The sequence below is a fragment of the Vitis riparia genome, chromosome 2 (genome assembly GCF_004353265.1).
Source record: "Vitis riparia cultivar Riparia Gloire de Montpellier isolate 1030 chromosome 2, EGFV_Vit.rip_1.0, whole genome shotgun sequence".
Lineage (NCBI taxonomy): Eukaryota > Viridiplantae > Streptophyta > Magnoliopsida > Vitales > Vitaceae > Vitis > Vitis riparia.
In genome coordinates, this window is record NC_048432.1 from 14,306,460 (window position 1) to 14,325,300 (window position 18,841).

Here is an 18,841-nt window from a genome sequence, read left to right on the forward strand (position 1 = left end):
AAATAAAATAAGAACACACAAATTTACATAGAAAATCCTAAATAGAAAAAACTATGAGTAGAGGAAAAGAAAATATACTCTATCAAAAATTAGTATAAGAGGAAAAATGCGAACGACCACCGTAAAAATATAATCATCGTAACCCTTAAATTATATTATATAGAGAGAGAGTACCATATATGTCGCACCATATACCCTTCTGCTACTACCACATGCCCCACCAAAAAATTTCATAAATTTAGCTTTATCATATGTGTCGCACTACGAGCTTTTCAGATTACCTCACTAACAACACGAATAGACATAATATATAACATCAACTTGACATTATTAATTATATGAAAAATTCCATGATATTGAATCGATACCCGTTAAATATGACATTTGGATTATTGAAAGTTTACTATTAAATCTACATTATTAAACAAAGGTATAAAATAAGAAACCTAAGTACAGCCGTGATCCATATTTTTTGAAGTGTCAATTCGGTACTGTAATTACATATAACTTGATAATTAAATTGGAGATTTGTTGAAAATGAAAAACAATGGATGAGAGATGGATTAGTTGAGGAGGCTCTCCACGACTCCACATGTAGAGGAATGAGAAGTCAGCTTCAATGAGAGGGAATGATAGACGCAGACAAAGGGCCACGATGCATGCATGTGTAGAAAGAATTGAGTGGGAGCTACGCAAGAATAAAACACCCATTTGTACAAATTGGAAACCCCATAAATGCGACAACTATGTTTCTTAAATCTAAATCAATCACATAAACATGTAGAATTGTCTTGTCAAATTGTAGCCTAGCATCCATCAAAACAATGAGGAAGACAAGAATTGAAGTTTCTTATGAATATGAACATGCTCATACATTGTAGCTCATTGTTTTAACTCTTATAATATGACCTTATCCTCTTAAATGTCATTCCCCAAAGTACAATATAAGTCACATTTTGAGATTAGAATGAATTATTTTTAGAATGGGGACCATTTTTTGTGTCAAAAAAATTAAGAAAAAAGGAAAATGAAAGAAAAAGAAAGAAATAAAATAAAAAAATAAATTTAAAGTTGTTAATATAATATTTTTATGTGTTATTTTAAGTTGATTTCAATTATTTTACCCTTTTTATATAAAGATTAAAGTATATATATATATATATATAGCAATGACATAAATATGAAAATATTCATATATGGAATCTCGACAAGTAAATATTCTCATATTTATTTGGAGTGAGAATCCTCATAATATTCAACAAGAAAACTCTTAAAAATATCATCAATGTATCCTTTCACATATGGGCAATGACATATTTTCATGTTGACTAGCACAATCTAGATGTAGCTTACTTTGGTCTTGGCTTAAAAGAAATGGGATTAAACTTTGTTTACATGGCTTGACATCATTTCCATTCATAATCATAAAACAACGGTGAATTTAAAAAGAAATAGTAAGTGTAAGTAACTCAATGAAAAGTACTAAAAGTTTAGAGTTCAAATGAACAATAAATGAACACTAATCATATGAATTTTTAAATAAATTTAAATTTACATGATTTGGCGGACAACGTTTATAAATGAGGAGCTTGAGATACAAAAAAAAGTTACTAATATTGGAATGACTAGAAAGGTAAAATACATGAAAATACAAAAGATTTTGGTACAATAATTTGGATGGAATTTTCTCTCTTTGTGTTATGTATTATTTTTGTCTTGCAGAAGCCTTCTTTCATAGAAGATGGACGAATTTTAAATTGCCTTAAGTTTATGGATTAAAGATGTTTCTCACATTGATAAAATAGAAAATTTTGATACAAGGTTATCTTATCTTCGCATTCATATTGAAATATCTTTGAATGGTGAAGGAATCTTATTAATGAGTACTAAAAATGTTAAATAGCTTTTAGTACAAATATGATTTTGTTTTCATATAATTAAATATACAACTTTGTTTAATGCTAAGACTCCCCAACTATCAAAAGAAATATTTATGTGAAGATAAGACGACTTTGCCTCAAAATTTTTACTTTATATATGGGAAAACCTTTTAAGTCCATGGACATGAGGCAATTTTAAATTCTTCCGTTTTCCATTAAAAGGAATTCTTCAATACAAAGATAGTATAGAAGAGAGAGAGAGAGAGAATGAGAGAGAGGACAAAAAAAAATGGAGAGTTGAGAGTTCTACCAAAATTCTTATATCCAAATCCTTTGTATTTTCATATATTTTACTTTTCTAGTCATTGCAATATTTGCAACTAAACCTTTTAAATCTCAAGCCTCTTATCCATAGACTTTGTAATCAAGGTCATTGTAAGCAAATTCTTTTGAAATATCTCTAACTATATATTGTTGGTTTACCATTTATTTAATATTTGAACTTTACTTTTATATTTTCATTCTATTACTTATATTTATGGTTTAATTTTAAATTTACTTTTATTTTATGAAAGATAATTTTTGATAGAAAATGAATCTAATAGACACGGTGATAGACAATCATTGTGATTGTGATGGATCTTGTGTATGTAACGAAAAAATTAACAAGTGGTTAAAACTTAATATTAGAAATGAAAAAAATAAATAAATAATTTTATCATTCAAAGAGAATATACAACAAAGCCTTTAAGACTTAATATATATATAAAAAATGAATAATGAAAACAAGAACCCTTTAGTATAAAAAAACATACTATGAGGATTTGAACAAGAGAAAATTAGTCCAACAATACCTTAAGATTTGCATTATGAAATAAATGATATATAAAAAGGAAATAAAAGAATTAAAAGAAGAAAATAGATGACTTACATATGGTATTCTGCCAACATTGTTGGAACGTTGTTAAGAATGAAGTATTGGTTTTCTTGAGGGAATTTAATATATAGAGAACTTTTGCAAGGAGTCCACCTGCCACATTCTTGATTCTTAAAAACCCCCTTCCCCTGAAAGATTTGAAAGATCTTAAACTTATTAGTTTAATGGGAAGCTTGTACATACTTCTAACTAAAATTAATAGTGAAAATAATGTCAAATACCCAAAATTATGCAAGGGAAAGAAATTTGTACATACTTCTAACTGAAATTAATAGTGAAAATAATGTCAAATACCTAAAATGTTTTTATGCAAGGGAAAGAAATGTTGAGTGCAACTCTAATTGTGAAATGTGGCCACAGATTCAAGATCATGAAACCAAAGAAAGGAAATGATTTGTAAGTTAGATATTGAGAAAGTTTACAATCATATAAACTATAACTTTTTATAGGCAATGTTGCATAAAATGCACTTTGGGCAAATGTAGGTTGATTGGATATAGTTTTACGTCTCAACAACAAGGTTTTCAATTTTGGTAAATAAAGTGTCCTCTAATTTCTCTTAGAGTTCAAGGGAATTGAGAGGAGAAAATCCTCCATCCCCTTATCTATTTGTGTTAGTAATGAAAGCCCTTAATTTTATTTTTAAAATTTTTTTTTATCTTTTTAATAAAAGCCATTGAGAGGTTTTTTCGTTTGAGGCTTCAAGGTGGGAGGCAAAAGAGGAGAGCGAGTGAAGATTTTCCACCTTCTATTTGTTGATGTACCCTTTTCTTTTGTGAGCTTTGATCAAACCTATTGACTCATATGAGTCTGGTCTTATTTTGGGTTGAATCTTCTTTAGGATCAAAGTTTAAATCGAAGTAAAGTGAATTAATTCCAATGAGGGATATTCCTAATATCATGGAGGTCACTTATTTGTTGCGTGTAAGGTGGGGAGCTTTCAACTACATATTTACGCTTACCCTTAAAAGCTTCTTTCAAATCTCCAACTATGTAGAATACGGTTAAGGAGAGGTTTCATAAGAGGTTAACTCTTTGGAAAAATACTATATTTTATGTCTCTTTTTATCACTCCTTTGGTTAAGAGGATTGGGCAAAGGGTATCGTCTCTCAATAAAGCCTTGTTTGGAAAATGGTAGTGGAGATTTGCTTTGTATAAGGGTTTTCCTTTAGAGAGGAGTTATAATAACAAAGTTTTAGCAAGAGCTAAGAGATCAATGCTCTCGTCCAACAAAATGTTGAGTCTTTAAGGTTAGAGAAAAATTATTGGTTGACAATAGAAAAAGAATCAAATTTTGGCAAGATGTTTGGTGCAAAAATGATCCTTTAAAGGATTCCTTCCCTCTCTTTTCTCTTTTATAGCTAATAAGGAGGAATGGGTAGTGAATACTCGAGGTTGTAAGAGAGCTAGTTGTTTGGAACCTAGGCTTCATAAGGTAATTTCAAGATTTGGAGTTGAATTGCATTGAGGAGTTACTTAGGAGGCTTTAAAGGCTTGGGAAGTATAGTAAGAATAAAAATAAGTTGATTTGAAAGATCAATAAGAGTAGGAAATTCTCAATGAAATTATATGATTCTTTTTTAAAGTTGAAAAAACGAGTGTCTTTCCCTTTGGAGGTAGTATGGGGCTCTTAGGTGCCTTTAATTTTATTATTATTATTATTATTATTATTATTTTTGCTTAATAGGTTGCATGGGAAAGGATGTTAATGTTTGACCAAATAAAAATAATGATGGTTGTTTACTAATTATTGTTGTTTACGTAGGAATTCAAAATAATCAACTAACCACACACTCATCCATTATAGAAATGTAAGAGGTCTGGGTCTGGATTCTCCTTTCATTTGTGAAGGATTTGTTAAAGGGATGATATGAGAGTTTCACGAGCAAAACAGAAAGAAGAACTAGAAAACAACTCCTTTTTGGTTGTTTTGAACGATTTGACAAGAATGAAACAAAAGATTCTAACAAATTTTCAAAAACCTCTTCTATGTAATAAAAGTCTCTGTTTCAAGGCTACATTCTTTCTAACAAAAGATGCACAATGAGAAATAACATTATGAATCTTTTTTCTTATATTTAATTACGCCTTGTTATTATGTCAAGAAGGAATAAAAACTCGTTTGAATTCATGAAAACAAAATAAATAAATATTCCTAGAGAAAATTTCACAATGAAAAACTTAAATCTTATTTGAAATAAATAATTGCACATATGTCTTTATCCAAAGAAATTTCATATGGATAAATTGAAATCTTATCATCAACCATTAATAATGGGGAAGATTTTTCAAAATATTTTTTAAAAACAGTTGTCAATTATTTTTCAAAAATGAAATTTTATTTGAAAAATCAAATTATTTTTTAAAACTTATTCTAAAAAGGAATGAATTTTCATAATAAATGCTTTAAAGATAGCTTTCTATTAAAAATTTATCAAACATATTTTTTGAGTTAAAATATTAATTTTTTATTTCAAATGACATAAGAATTGTTCTAGATGTTTAAGGTCTGTTTGGGAACTATTTTTTAAAACAGTTTTCTGTTCTTTAAAATAAAAAACATGTTTGATAATAAAAAACTATTTTTGTTTTTTAAAAATAGAAAATATATTGTTTTTAGATAACATCTTTTAATTATTTTCATTTGTTTTTTGATGATTATTTTAAGAAATAATTATATAAATAGTAAGAATGATTACAAATAAAATATTAGATATAAAAATTATTTTAAAAATATTTAAATATTTTCAGTTTTCAAACAGATTTTTGTTCTACAAAATTCAGAAAATATTTTTTAAAAATTGTTTTTAAAAACTACTTTTTAGAATTGTTTTAAAAAACAGTTATCAAAAGATAAACTTACTTTTCCTTTTTATTTCCCAAAAATAGTTAATGTTTTTGTGAGGGAACGGAGGGATATATTCAAGGATTCAGAAAGTGCATAAGCAGCAACAGACATGGAATCCCGAGTCGAGACAATCCAAGAGATAGGAGGACTGAGTCAGTGAATCAGTGAGTCAGTGAGTCTGTGAGTCAGTGGGTCAGTGTGTGTCTTGATTAATCCTTGATCTAATCGAATTACATAGTGAAAAAATAATTATTTTGATCCATAAACCATGATTATGGAAAAAGACCACCATTAAAGAGGTCCCACAGCTACAAAGCAATAGGACAGTGTCGCAGAGTACCCGACCCCACCACATGATATGATTGTTACCCTTCACCTTTCTCATTACGCAGCATTCAAATACAGGCTTTGATTTTCATTCATCCCACTTAAAGTTAAAACCACACCCATCTGGTTCAAATTCAAGATCTGCCACCTCACGCCTCAAGCATCATTTTGATTCATGCCATTAATGACATCAAGAAATCAAGTTTCACATAGAATTACTAAAAGAAATGTATACATAAAAGAGCAGGGAAAGGAAGAGTGGGAGTTGTTTTTCCCGAATCAGCATTAATGGCGCTGTAAATGAAGCCAAAGACAAGAAGCAAGATGAAAGGGTGCATTTATTGGATGGAGGAGGGGGAGAGGGAAGCATTTAAGGGGTTTGAGTTCCTAGTCCTACAAGACATTGATGATTTTCAGAGGCCATTTGGGGTGGCTTTAAGATGTCAGAAAATACCTTTCTGTTTAATATATATTTTGCTTTTGAAAAATCCAAAATCTGATAAAAAATTGTTCATCTTTCAATTCTTTCCCCATTATAATCATACAAAACCTTTCATCTACTCTTTAAAACTATTTTTCCTTTAAAAATAAAAATATAAGTGAGTCAAATAGTGAGATGGAGAAGGTTTTTTTTATAAAAAAAAAAATTATATATTTAATGGGATGATTTTTAGGCAATTTTTAGAAATTCCAACACCCAAAAACTATTCCCTTGATCATTGATTTATTAGATCGGATTGATAAGTCGAACTTAAATACCCACTCAACTCCAATATATTTAAATATTAAACTATTTTATATAAATATTAAGATTTATAGAATAAGTAAAAACAATAAGAATGAAAACTTTTAAGAAACTTCTTTTTTTTTTTGTGTGTGTGTGCAAAAGTACTTAAATTTAGGCTTTATACAAAAGCTCTTTCAATCTTTTTCCTCCTTAATGTAGTGAATGACTCCATAGCTCATGAACGCCCCCACAATCTAGAAGTGCTTTTCAAACAGTAAAAGGATAATGGCAAACACAGGTGGGTTCGCAGGTTTGAGATTCAAAAATACTTAAGTGAGATAAACAAATATTCAATTGGAAAATTCAAAAAGGTAAATAGAGGAGAATGAAGAAAAAGGTCAAAAAGCAGGAATTTGGTGGATCAAAAATGGAGCAGTGAGCACGCCCAAGTATAACGCGGTTCCCGGGACCCAAATAGAGTCCACAGGCCTGAGGCTAAGGAGTCAAAGGCTGGCAAAGCTCCACACCACCCACACACACTTGTGCAAAAAAATAAATAAAAATCCACATTCACCTCCGCCTCATACCAATTCAAAATTTTCCCTATCATCAAAAGAGGTGAGGACTGAGGAGCCCCTTCGCCCACCTCAAAGCACCTCTAGGTCTTTTTCAGTGCTCTCTCTGTTCTTGGTGTTTGGTGTGAAAGAAAAAACACCCACTCACAGAACGTTTAAAAAAATGATGTTGGGGGGGTTTGCAAATCTCAATGCTGTCGGCTCCTACTGAGAATGGAGGCCATTCTCCCAATGAATACACCGAACTCTGTGATTACGGACTTACTACCTGTAATGGGTTGTAGTGGATGTTCAGGGATAAAATAAAAGACAAGTGGAAGGAAAACTGTCGTTTTACTAGAACTAGTATTGTTTAAATTTCAGTGCTTTAATTTCTATTATTATTTTTAAATATAGGGAAAATAAAAAATAAAATTAGATGCTTTCCCTGCCAGTTTCCATTCTCTTTCTATTCTTCTATTCCCACCCGTTTCACTTCAAACTCCTATGAAAGATTCCACCCTCATGTCTTCCATCTTTCTATTCTTTTTGTTCCCTTTCTTTTCTTGGATGGTGCCACATCCATTTCAAAAACCTAATATTAAAAGAAAGAAAAAATAAAAAAAAAAAGGTGTCCCCAGGGAAATGTCTGGAATGCCCCATAACAAACGGGTACATCACTGAGAAATAAGACTCTGTTTGCAATTGGAAAAAAACGAAGAAATGTAAAAGGGAATGCGGAGGAGAGCAAGCACATGGGAAAAGCATGGAAATGGCAAGGAACATGGTGAGTATGAGGTGGGTGGGGGGGGGGGGAGGGGGAGGGGGAGGGGGTCAACCTCCACCGTGGCTCTGTGTCAGTAAGATGAATGAGAACACACAAAGGAGGAGGTGGGGGAGAAAAACAAGGGTCCATCCATGAGTTTTCATGTTCTAATGAAACTTCAGTCTCACAATCAGGCAATAACTCTCAAGTCTAGTAATTGTTGCTTTGTTTCCAAGGGAAACTTTCCCATGTTAGATGGCAGGACATGCTTTTTATTAGAAAATGACTTCACTCAAAGTTTTTACCAACTCTATAGTTAATGCAAATTGAGCTTTGCCCCCCACCCCATATGAAATAAATACCCCTTGGGTCATGTCCCTTTTTCTAAACAGTGCCATGAAAAAAAAGGTAATACAGAGCAAGGCTGTAATTTTCAAAATTCTTAATAAAAGAATGGTGTAACATGAACGGCCACAAGGGCCAATGCTGTATTTATTTAATGTATTTGTCACCAACAAAAACAGAAGCTAATGATGAGTTATGTCTCATGTCCTATTATGTAAAACGGTAGGACCATAAATACCATATCAAATTTTCGAATTTTACTGATCAAAATTTGTTTCCTTAAATAAATAAATTTTGTTTTTTTTTTGAACCGGACAGAATCCACGTGGGTAATTTGTCAAGGTTCAGAAGGGTATTTACGTAATATGGTACGAGTCGTGAATGGACTCATTTATTATCGCGCCATCTCTTTTCTCTTCCATTCTTTTCCAGCCAAAAAACCAAATATGATCCAAACCATACCCAGCTTAAGAGAGAGAAACTGAGAGCTGCGGAGAGAGAAACTGAAGCTCTCATTGAGTCCGTCAATGGCGGCTCACTGGGTCAAGTCGTTACAGTGCAAATCCAAAGCTTTTGAGGACGTATACCACCCCAATCCCAAGAACCTCATACCCGGTGCTAGTTGCAGAAAGGGTGTTCAGAGCCTTAAAGACGTGATCGAGACGACTAAGCACAAGCCCAGAAAATCCAAGCCCCCGGCGCCGAAACAGCCCAGTAGTTCCAGACATCAGCGGTCGCCCAAGCCTGAACCGGGTTCTGCTCCAGTGAGCCGGGCTCGTCAGAGTGTGTCTGCTCGGCCTGCGCGACCGGCGGCCCCTTTCTTTCCGGCGCTGACGGAGATGCCGGAGGGGCACCCTTCGAGGAATGTGGTGGAGATAATCTTCCACACAAGTTGGTCGCCTAAGGCGTTCTCGGGTCGGATCGAGATGATATTCAAGGTGCAGAACTTGCCAAGAACAGTGACCCGCTTCGAGGAGTATCGGGAGATGGTGAAATCTCGGGCGGGTTCTGGCGGTGGCACGTGGGAGGACGACGCGCGATGCGTGGCGGATGGGAACGAGGTGATGAGGTTCCACTGCTTGGGGCCCACCTCCGGAGGGGTCTACGACGGCGGCGCTGCCGCATGGGTGTTTCCGGGAGGGAAGGGCTCGGCCATTTGCACATTTTCCGGCAGCGGCGGGGCCCACGAGAGCGGCGGTGGTGGGAGAGGTCGGAGGGCCATGTTGGTTTGCCGGGTCATAGCAGGCCGGGTCTCGAAGCAAATCGGATTGGACTCGTTGTTGGAGGGCCGAGTCGGTTTTGACTCGGTGAGTGGGGATAATGGCGAGTTACTAGTGTTTGATCCTCGTGCAGTGTTACCATGCTTTCTTATCATCTATAAATTGTAAAAATACATTTGGAAAAAAAAAAAAAAAAACTATTAACTTTGCTGCATTTATCACACCAATTTCTCTTTCTTCTCCTTTTCTCTTCAATATTTTTTTTGGTTTTCCGATGTTGGGCCCATTTATTTTGTGATTATGAGAAAAATTGGATTGATAAATGCTTTCATTTTATCTGTTTTGTCATTTTGTTTCTTGAAAACAAAATTTTGTAGACGTATTTGTTGAATGTTGGGGTGTGTACTGAAACAGTGACGTATGAATGCAATGGTCCCCTGAACCCCATGGGTTCTGTTCAATGTTACAGTCCTTCATCTTTCTATGATTTTTACCAATCTTGATGAAAATCCAACGGCTGAAATGTTCTGGCGGGCCAGTGAGCATTGCTCGATGAAAATCCATAATTCCCGTTATGGATATTTCTTCATTGTTAGGTTTACAAAGAAAAGGAAACGAAAAAAAACAAAAAAAGAGGAAGTATTTTTGTTGGATTCTTATACTGCTCTTTTTTCTTTTTTTTTTTTCTTTTTCATGGGAAAGGGGGGGTTAACGGTCAAGACAATGGCTGCCAGTTTAAAATTCAAATTCAATCAAATCAATTAAAGAAGGATATTCAATGGGAAATCGATAATTTGGTATAGAAATTTGAAAGTTTCAATAACGTCAAAAATAATATTGAATCGTTATCAATACTTACAAAATTGATTGGTTTTAGGTTTGAATTGAAACAGATGTGATGTCATTATAATATTAAGCGTATTTTATTGACATTAAATAGTTTTTTTATTTAGTCAACTTTTGTATTTATGGAGACAGCCATTAGAGTAACGTATTTTCATATTTGCAAGTATTGTCAGATTAAAATATTGAGTATTACAACAAAATGACTATATAGTTCAGATATGGGAAGATGTTGAATGACCGTTTATTGTTTTTATGGAGTCGGAAAACTATATATGATAGAAATCTATATGAAGAGCAAATAGAAAGAAGGTGAAGTGTGGCCTCAAAGGTGGGAGGGAGGTTAGTGAGGAAGTAGGGCGCAAGTCACGCAGCTAGATGGGCGACAAAGAGGGTTTGCGTTTCCTTAAGAGAGAGTTCAAACTTCAAAGCATGTAGGAAGATGAGAGATTAATGGATGGATGGGTGTGTTGTCTCTTTCTCTCTGGTGTCCCATTCATTCAACTAAGCTTGTCAAGTTTTATGGTTTCTTACTCCACTTTCTGTATTTTGGGTCCATCCAAGAATTTAATTATCTTCCGTCACAAACTCATTGCTCAACATCTAAAAGCCTACGAGTCAAGTTTTGAACATCTGTAGGATTGAAGAATCTCCTCCGGCAGCCAGACACAGGCCATAATGTGTTTCATACAGCAACCCCAATGCCCGATTACGTGTTTCCCGCCGGGAAACCACGACATTTCATTTCCCAGTAGACAAATGACCTATCATTTGGGTTGAACATCAAGGTCATTTGAGCCTCTTTCCTGGATGGATTGATGGGCTAATAAACTGGTGGCAAACATCATGGGCCAGAGGAATTCATACTGGAGGAAAAAGAATGAGAAATTCTTAATAAGCATTTCTCAAATTCAAGCCCTTTGCATAAATTAAATGTACCTGTGCTAATTTAGGGAAAATAAAGGGTCTCAACCAACAAAGTTCATCAAAATTCACTAAAGACAAGCAAAGGGGAGAAAATTGAAAAGACTCCAATGACTAGTAGCCAATGATATCCCTCTAATGTACAGTTCCTAATGCTGCAACATTGCAGTAGAATTGTATCAGCATCACCCCCTCGATTCAATGGTACTCAACTAGTATGTATAATGGCTTGCCATTCAATCGGTCACGACCCTGCAATACCCACACACCAAAACCCAAACCCCATAAGAAAAATGGATATATTATAACTAGTATAGATTATTAGTCAAGAGACAAGCAGAAAAAATCCACAGTAGCATACGCTGCATACCCTCAATTTAATGATCAGACAGGAGATTTTATTTGCATAAGAACTTAGTATCAAACAGAATATCGTACTCTCTGATGTAAAATCTTAAAAGCAGAGATGAATAAACTGCCTTTCTAGTAGAGACAAAAATATTTGTGGCCAAGCAGTCTCCACATAAATCTCAGTTGGATGAAGTTCGCAATATTCAAACCTTGGCACCAGGTTTCTTTCAGCACTATTTTCAAATTCAGAAACACTTACAAGGGATCTGATCCTATTAAAGGGGCTCAGAATTTTACAGTAAACCATCATTACACAAGCATTTGCACAATAGCTGAATGGACCCTGCTACCACTTCTATTTTTTAAAGTGTATCTAGAAGCTACCCAGATTCATAATTTTCATTGATACTCTAATAGAACTTGCAAGACCTTGAAGAGAATAGGGTGCTAAATATAGATAATAGGAAATAGACGAATGGGAAACAAGACACGAATATTGATCATACAATAGGTGTCAATAATAAAAATAGGATGTTAGCCCACTAGGGTAGGCCTAGTTGGTCAAGGCGAAAGTTGGGACGTGCGGTCCTAGTAAGAGGCACATTGTCCCAAGTTCGAATCTCTATTCCTGGTAACACCCTGATTTAACGGTGTTGGTTGTTGTGGGCATGGTCAACACCCCAAGGTTTGGGTCTCCATGTAGAGTCTTAATGGCTTGGCAATGGAAGGTTCCTCGGTTATCAAAATAATAATAATAATAATAATAATAATAATAATAATAATAGGATGTTTGGTTGTTGATTTTGATCATCTGACTTCACCAGATAACTTATTCTGCTGGTTTAGCATAGATAATATTCTCATTGGTATCCCATTACGGTGCATAAAGATTGTGTTTTAAACTTTAATACAAGGCATCTAATGCAGAAAATGAGAGGAAAAAGTCAAGTTAAGACACTAAAAGTAATTGAACGGTAGTCTTCAGAAACTGATAAGAGTATAGATTGCTTTATTGCTCAATGAAATTGAGTTTGCCCTCCTTCATATTCTTCCTGGGTATTATGCCTCCTCTTCGGCTACACCACTAAGTTTTTCTATGGGCAAAATGTACTCAGAACTATAAAGTTTAGCTGAGCATTTGCATTTATGAAGTCAACAGCATTAAGGAAAATACAAAAAACTAGATGGCACAAATAAATTTTTTTGGAAACAGATAAAAGAGTGATGAACAAGATCAACAAGACAGTGGCAACTAAGAAGTGCATTCAGAGAACACAGAACACAACGTGTAAACCATATTAATCATTTGATAGTTTGATATCAACAATACTTAAAAAAAGTCTCAAAGTAGCATTTACATTAAAGAACAATTCAAAAGTTAAAATAGAACAAACCTTTAAATCTGGTAATTCAATTACGCATGCACATTCAACTACTTCTGCTCCAACACGCTCTGAGAAACAATATGGTATGTAATAAATAGTTACTAAATAACCAACACAATGATAACAATCATATCCAATGATGACACAAATATAGAGTGCATTTTCAATGAAAATGAATATCGAATATAAGTGAACAAGGCCATGCAATTCCCAGTAATTAATCAACATAAAAAAGTTGGAGTTCTAAGAGCATGAAATACAGAAGGTTTCCCAGAAAAAATAATAGTGTGCCAACCTTTGTGCTTCTAACTACTAATGCTTCATAACATTGGATGCATTATCATAAAGAAATACAAAACCTTGAACTCAGAAAATAAAACAGCCACCTGAATTAAATTACACATCTTTGATATTTGAGAGTAAAATTTATAGCAAATCATGTTATATCATATATTTTTTGCAACCATGATGAAGTTGTAGTACTATTCTTTCCACTAATAGAAGTAACTAGGATAAACCTCAATGTAAAAGAGAAAAACACCAGCATAATCAAAAGAACCAGTGGATCAAAATATTTGGACACACAGCTAGTATTCAAATTTTACAAAATGATTACCAAGTAAATTCATAGCTGCACAAAGAGTGCCACCAGTAGCAATTAGATCATCAACTACCAAAGCACGATCACCAGGCTCAACTGCTCCAACATGCATCTCAAGGCAGTCCCTTCCATATTCCAAAATATACTCTTCAGAAATAACTTCACCTGTCATTATAGCACAACTTGTAAGATTGAAAGCAAGAAAATGAAGCAACAAATTAGCCATTGCATCTTTAGAATTGATATTTTAAAAGTTGACAACAGTCAGAGATTTAGAAGTTAATTACTTGTATCAATTGTCAGTAATTATATCAGCAAGTAGCACTCTGATATAGGCAAACACTCACAATTGGCATTACATTTTTCTTCACAAGAGAGCACAAAATAAAGCTTTAACACTTTAATACAAAGAGCATGATTGTATAATTGCTCTCTTGAGTGTGCAAGAAAAATGATAAGAATGAATGATAAAACAACAACATAAATGGTTCTTTCAAGATGGAATTGAGAGCAATGCAATGAATCAAACTGGCATTACCAATACAAACATCATTTGACATGAATCAGCAGTGCAATTATTATATCATATTCCAAACTAAGTCTGAAACATAAATGAATTTATACAACTGCAAATCGCGATTAAAGATAGATGAAAAATACCAGGCAGCTTTCTTGGTTTTCTCAAGGGTACAAACTTAGCTCCAATCGCCAATGCAATGGGGGGACCAAATATGAAACCCCGTGCTTCTATGCCTACAAAATCAAAGCAAACTCCACTTTGAAAACACGAAGTAACAGAAATCTATAGCTTGTACAGAGACCTTAAAGTCCAATCAATACTCTAGCAGGATCAAAGACCACACATGTTTACTGAAAACAATCAACATCAATGAGGAAAGATTGGATGGCGAATCAAAGAAGGTATTGCCATATCAAAACTCAGCCCTCCCTCAGTAATGAAAAAATGATACTATATAATAAGAGCTACACACCTTAATTTGGTCCAATTCACCAAAATGATATTCTATCACAACTCACATCTTAATATTTAAGGAACTCCGAGAATCCTAACTAACAGCTTGAGTGTGAAGATAAAAAAAATAAAGAAAACCCTGTTTGACCAAGCCTCGATGTATGAAGCTATTTTTTAGGATGCAAAGATCTTAGTCAAGTTTACACGATTGTCAAGAATACAGATACAGAACATTTTGTCAAAGAATAGCAGTAAATGGAAAAAGTTGCAACCGTAAGCAACATTTTGTCAAGAATACGGATACAGGATATTTTTCACAAGGAAAAGCGAGCACTAGAGTTACAATAAAGGAAATGCTATCAAATTTCACAATAGTCTCTGAACTGGGTCTGGAAGTAGTCTCTGAAACAGGGTCGAGAAGGCACATTCATTCATACTAAAGAAATATGGAAAATGTTTGGAAAGGTGTAAAAGACTAACAAAACACATTATTTTGAAGATAATGGTAGGACTTACTAAAAGAAACGTTAAAAACTAGCAACTGCCTTTTTGGTAAAGGACATTAAAATGATACAAGGATTGGTAAATAATGGCACAAAACCTCTCCATACCATGTCACATGTGATGGTTCCAAGCTTAAGGACCAGGACTTCCACAGGCCCCACCTTCCAAACCTTTCCTGTGTTGCAGCAAGTTAATTGGGTTTTCTAATGAGCAAAACCTTATTTGCACATGCACCTACTCCATTGGAGAACATCAACTGAAAAGACAATTGCGAAGAACATGCTGATCCTTATCCCCCAAAGAACAACTCTGTAACTTATCCACATGAAAATATACTTTGCTAGAGAAGATTCCAAGTAGGTATAGAGGTTCTCATAAAAAAAGAAGACAGCAAATGTCCACATCACCACATAAAGAGACATTCTAATGGACAAACATGAGGACAAGGTTACCACATAGCTGATGTTGAAACTAATCATTGTTTAACAAAATTTTTTACAAAAAATCAAAGCATGGCCCCTAAAAAATGATAGAAGCCTTTTAACTCCCCATGAGCCTGTGGGAATATTAACCGTAATATAGGGCATTAGAATAGGGTATGGATGTGATAAAGCACATCATGTGTATCCCATCAATATATTAACAACCCAACCAATCATTTAGGCTGTAAACTGAATTGACTGTGATGAATTCAGCCATTCCGGAGGCTCTAGTTTCTTAACTTCTCTAATTCCCATCAATTGCTTCCCTAAGTGTAAGAAGTTAACTGGGAATACAAGAATGGGAACCATACTGTTCAGTACTTTTTGGCAGAGCAGCATAGGTAGAGATTTCTAGAAGCTGAATATATCCAATCCAAGAAAAGCACCAAATGACAGCCCATAAAAAAAAATTAAAAAATTAAAAAAGGAAAAAGAAGAAAGAGAGAAAATAGACAAATCCTATGACAGGGAACTCGATAATTCATTGTCTTCGAAGCACAATGAAACCCAAATCTAAACAGAAACCAAGAAAAACAAACCCACAGCAGAGAAAGCGAATAAAATTGAGGCTCCAAATCAAGTCCAATAACAGTGAAATGTGGAAGTCCACAATAAAAGGACCCAGAAAAATCAACCCACGCGGGTGGTGGTCCACCTTCGCCAATGTGGGCATCCATCACCAACCACACCATCCACCCAAATCGGATCGGAGCACATGCCCAAAGAAAGCTCATCTCTGAGCCGCTCAAAAATCTTCACCAAGAGCAATCAATGACACACCCCCCACTACCAATCCTCATAGTCAAACAGAAAATCACTCCAAACACACAGTCACTTCCAAAATGTCTACCAAAAGCATTCAAAAAGGAAATCAGAAACTTATGAAATCGAGCATTTCTGCACCTTCAGGCCTACTTTTCGGACCCCACCATACATTGAAACTAATTACACTAATAAAAGTTATTGAAAAGCTTTGTGGAGTAAAAAAAGCGACCCCTAAATCATTCTCGATCACATCTCTCAATAACTGGATCAATCAAGGATCAGTATTCACCTGCAACAACGGAAATATTTTTGCCCTTGTACCTCTCCACGAACAAATCAATTGTATCCTTAAACGCCTTCGGATCAAGTAGCAGAGTCGTTATGTCTTGAAACATAATCCCTGCCATTCCCACCATCAACAAACATGCACAAAAAACAAAAACTATGTTCGGTTTTCAAGAACGCCCGGGAAAACAAAAGAAACCAACGGAAAATAAAATTTTGAATCCCATGACTTGTAGTTGTACGAGTCATGGCTGAGCTCAGTGTAGGCTTTTGCTTTCTGGGGTTGTAAAACAACAAAAACCCAGCACTCAAAAACTTCGATTTCTTCAGTTCCCCAGCATTTACCAGGGAACCGAACAGAGCAACAAAAAAGAAAGGACGATCACTTGATGAAAAACCTGGTTTGGGAAAATTGGGGACTACGCGAATCTTAGTTTTGATGCCATGGATACGAGGATCTTGGTCTTTGCAAGCCGACATTGTAGCAGAGAGAGAAACAACAAAGCTCCCTCTCCTCTTCCGAGTCTGTCTAAGGTGAACAACAGGGTTGCTCTCAGATAGAGGAACACAAGGAAGACGACGGTTATGATGATCAGAGAGAGAAGAGAGGGAGGGAGAAGGAGGGCTATATATAGATATACATTTATACACATACATTTAGAGACAGAGATAGAGGGAGAAAGGCTCACTGCACAAGAATTAAGAGAGAGAGAAACGAGAGCGATGGGAAATCTCTTCGATAAGAGAGAGGGAAAGAGAGGATCGTAAAAAGGTTAAAAACAACAAAAGGCGGAATCACGAGGCCCCCTACCCTTCCCTATTATACGACGTCGTTTTGCTAAGCCAGGTGTTGGACTGTCCTTTGTCAGTTTAGTCATGCTAATGGACTCATTTATTTATGATCTAATTTTTCATTCCATAAAAAACTAATTTATTTATTTGACTATTTGTTCTTTCTAATTATAAATACAATTTAAAAATAAATAAATTTCTATTTAAAATTTGAATGATGAATACTCGCCATAAAAAAATTAAAAATAATATAAAAAAAAAAGAATTATTGCCACAATAATAGCTTATTTATTATTTTAATTGAATTAATTTAATAAATTAGGATGAATTCAAACCGTGTTTTGTAAATAAATAATTATTTTAAATATATTAACAATTTTTTTATTTCTCAATGTACGAGATCATATATAGAATTAAAATAATAAACCAAAAGAGACATAGAGACATGAACATAAGGATGATGTTGTTTGGCATAAACTACACAAATATTAATATAATGAAAGGAAAAGAAAATCGTGGGGCATTGGTAAACTATGTGGGTAGCATCATCAAAGTAAGGCATGATTTGGATATTTTAAATTTTTAACTCCGATTTGGTAACAATTGGAGTTATCATCCACCACTTAACTTCTTTGAAAGTAACACCATCCCATCATTACTTCTAAAAATTGCCTTAATTTTTTAACTTATCTTTGGTAGGAAATTAGTATGATATTAGCTTTTGTGTTCTTCCCTTTTTAATGTGCTATTACCATCATCAACTCAATTTTTTATTCCTCTAACGGATTAAAATGTTATTCTAATCATCTTCTTTCTTTCTCGGGTTTTACATATATTTTTTATTTTGTAATGATTTAGGTGATGTCTGTTATTTTGATTGAATATAAAAAGTCAAAATATTTAATTTTTTGTTTTCAATTAAAAGTACTATAGTAACATTTATCAATATATGAACATATTAATAATAAGTTTATTTTAATTATATCGGTTGATATCAATAAATTACTTTTAATTGAATGTAAAAAATAAAACGTGATAGTTTTGTAAAAAGATTATTGAATATAAAAAACTTTTTTACATATAAATCGTATTTTATAAAAAATAATATTTCATAACTTTCACATTAAGTTATTGATTTATTGTTAAAATTATAAACTCGTTAAATAAAATTAATCAAATTGGAATTGAAGTTCTTGTTAAACTTAAAAAATAATTTTGATTTCTTCAAAATTAAATCATCTTATTGATTTCACTTTTAAAAAATTGCTATTACCGAAGTGAAAAATGTAGAATTAATTACTTTAACATGTTGTTAAAAGCAATCAAAACTA

General features: G+C 33.9%; 2 protein-coding genes across 3 annotated transcripts; one reads left to right on the plus strand and one right to left on the minus strand.

The window, feature by feature from the left end:
• Positions 1-8,811: 8,811 nt before the first annotated feature.
• On the plus strand, positions 8,812-9,941 carry LOC117928235. Its single transcript, XM_034848154.1, has one exon. The coding sequence runs from the start codon at positions 8,913-8,915 to the stop codon at positions 9,771-9,773; it is 861 nt and encodes a 286-aa protein (XP_034704045.1). The 5' UTR covers positions 8,812-8,912; the 3' UTR covers positions 9,774-9,941.
• Positions 9,942-11,315: 1,374 nt separating this feature from the next.
• LOC117927008 (adenine phosphoribosyltransferase 3-like) lies at positions 11,316-17,450 on the minus strand. 2 transcript variants are annotated; one of them, XM_034846368.1, is made up of 6 exons: positions 17,117-17,450; positions 16,723-16,875; positions 14,370-14,462; positions 13,725-13,874; positions 13,118-13,176; positions 11,316-11,624 (listed from the first exon to the last, which is right to left on the minus strand). In XM_034846368.1, the coding sequence occupies exons 1-6, from the start codon at positions 17,373-17,375 to the stop codon at positions 11,571-11,573; spliced, it is 768 nt and encodes a 255-aa protein (XP_034702259.1). In that variant the 5' UTR covers positions 17,376-17,450; the 3' UTR covers positions 11,316-11,570. The 2 variants fall into 2 exon arrangements, with proteins under 2 accessions (XP_034702259.1, XP_034702268.1); XM_034846377.1 differs by having other exon boundaries at positions 16,723-16,833; positions 17,117-17,447.
• Between the last annotated feature and the right edge of the window lie 1,391 nt (positions 17,451-18,841).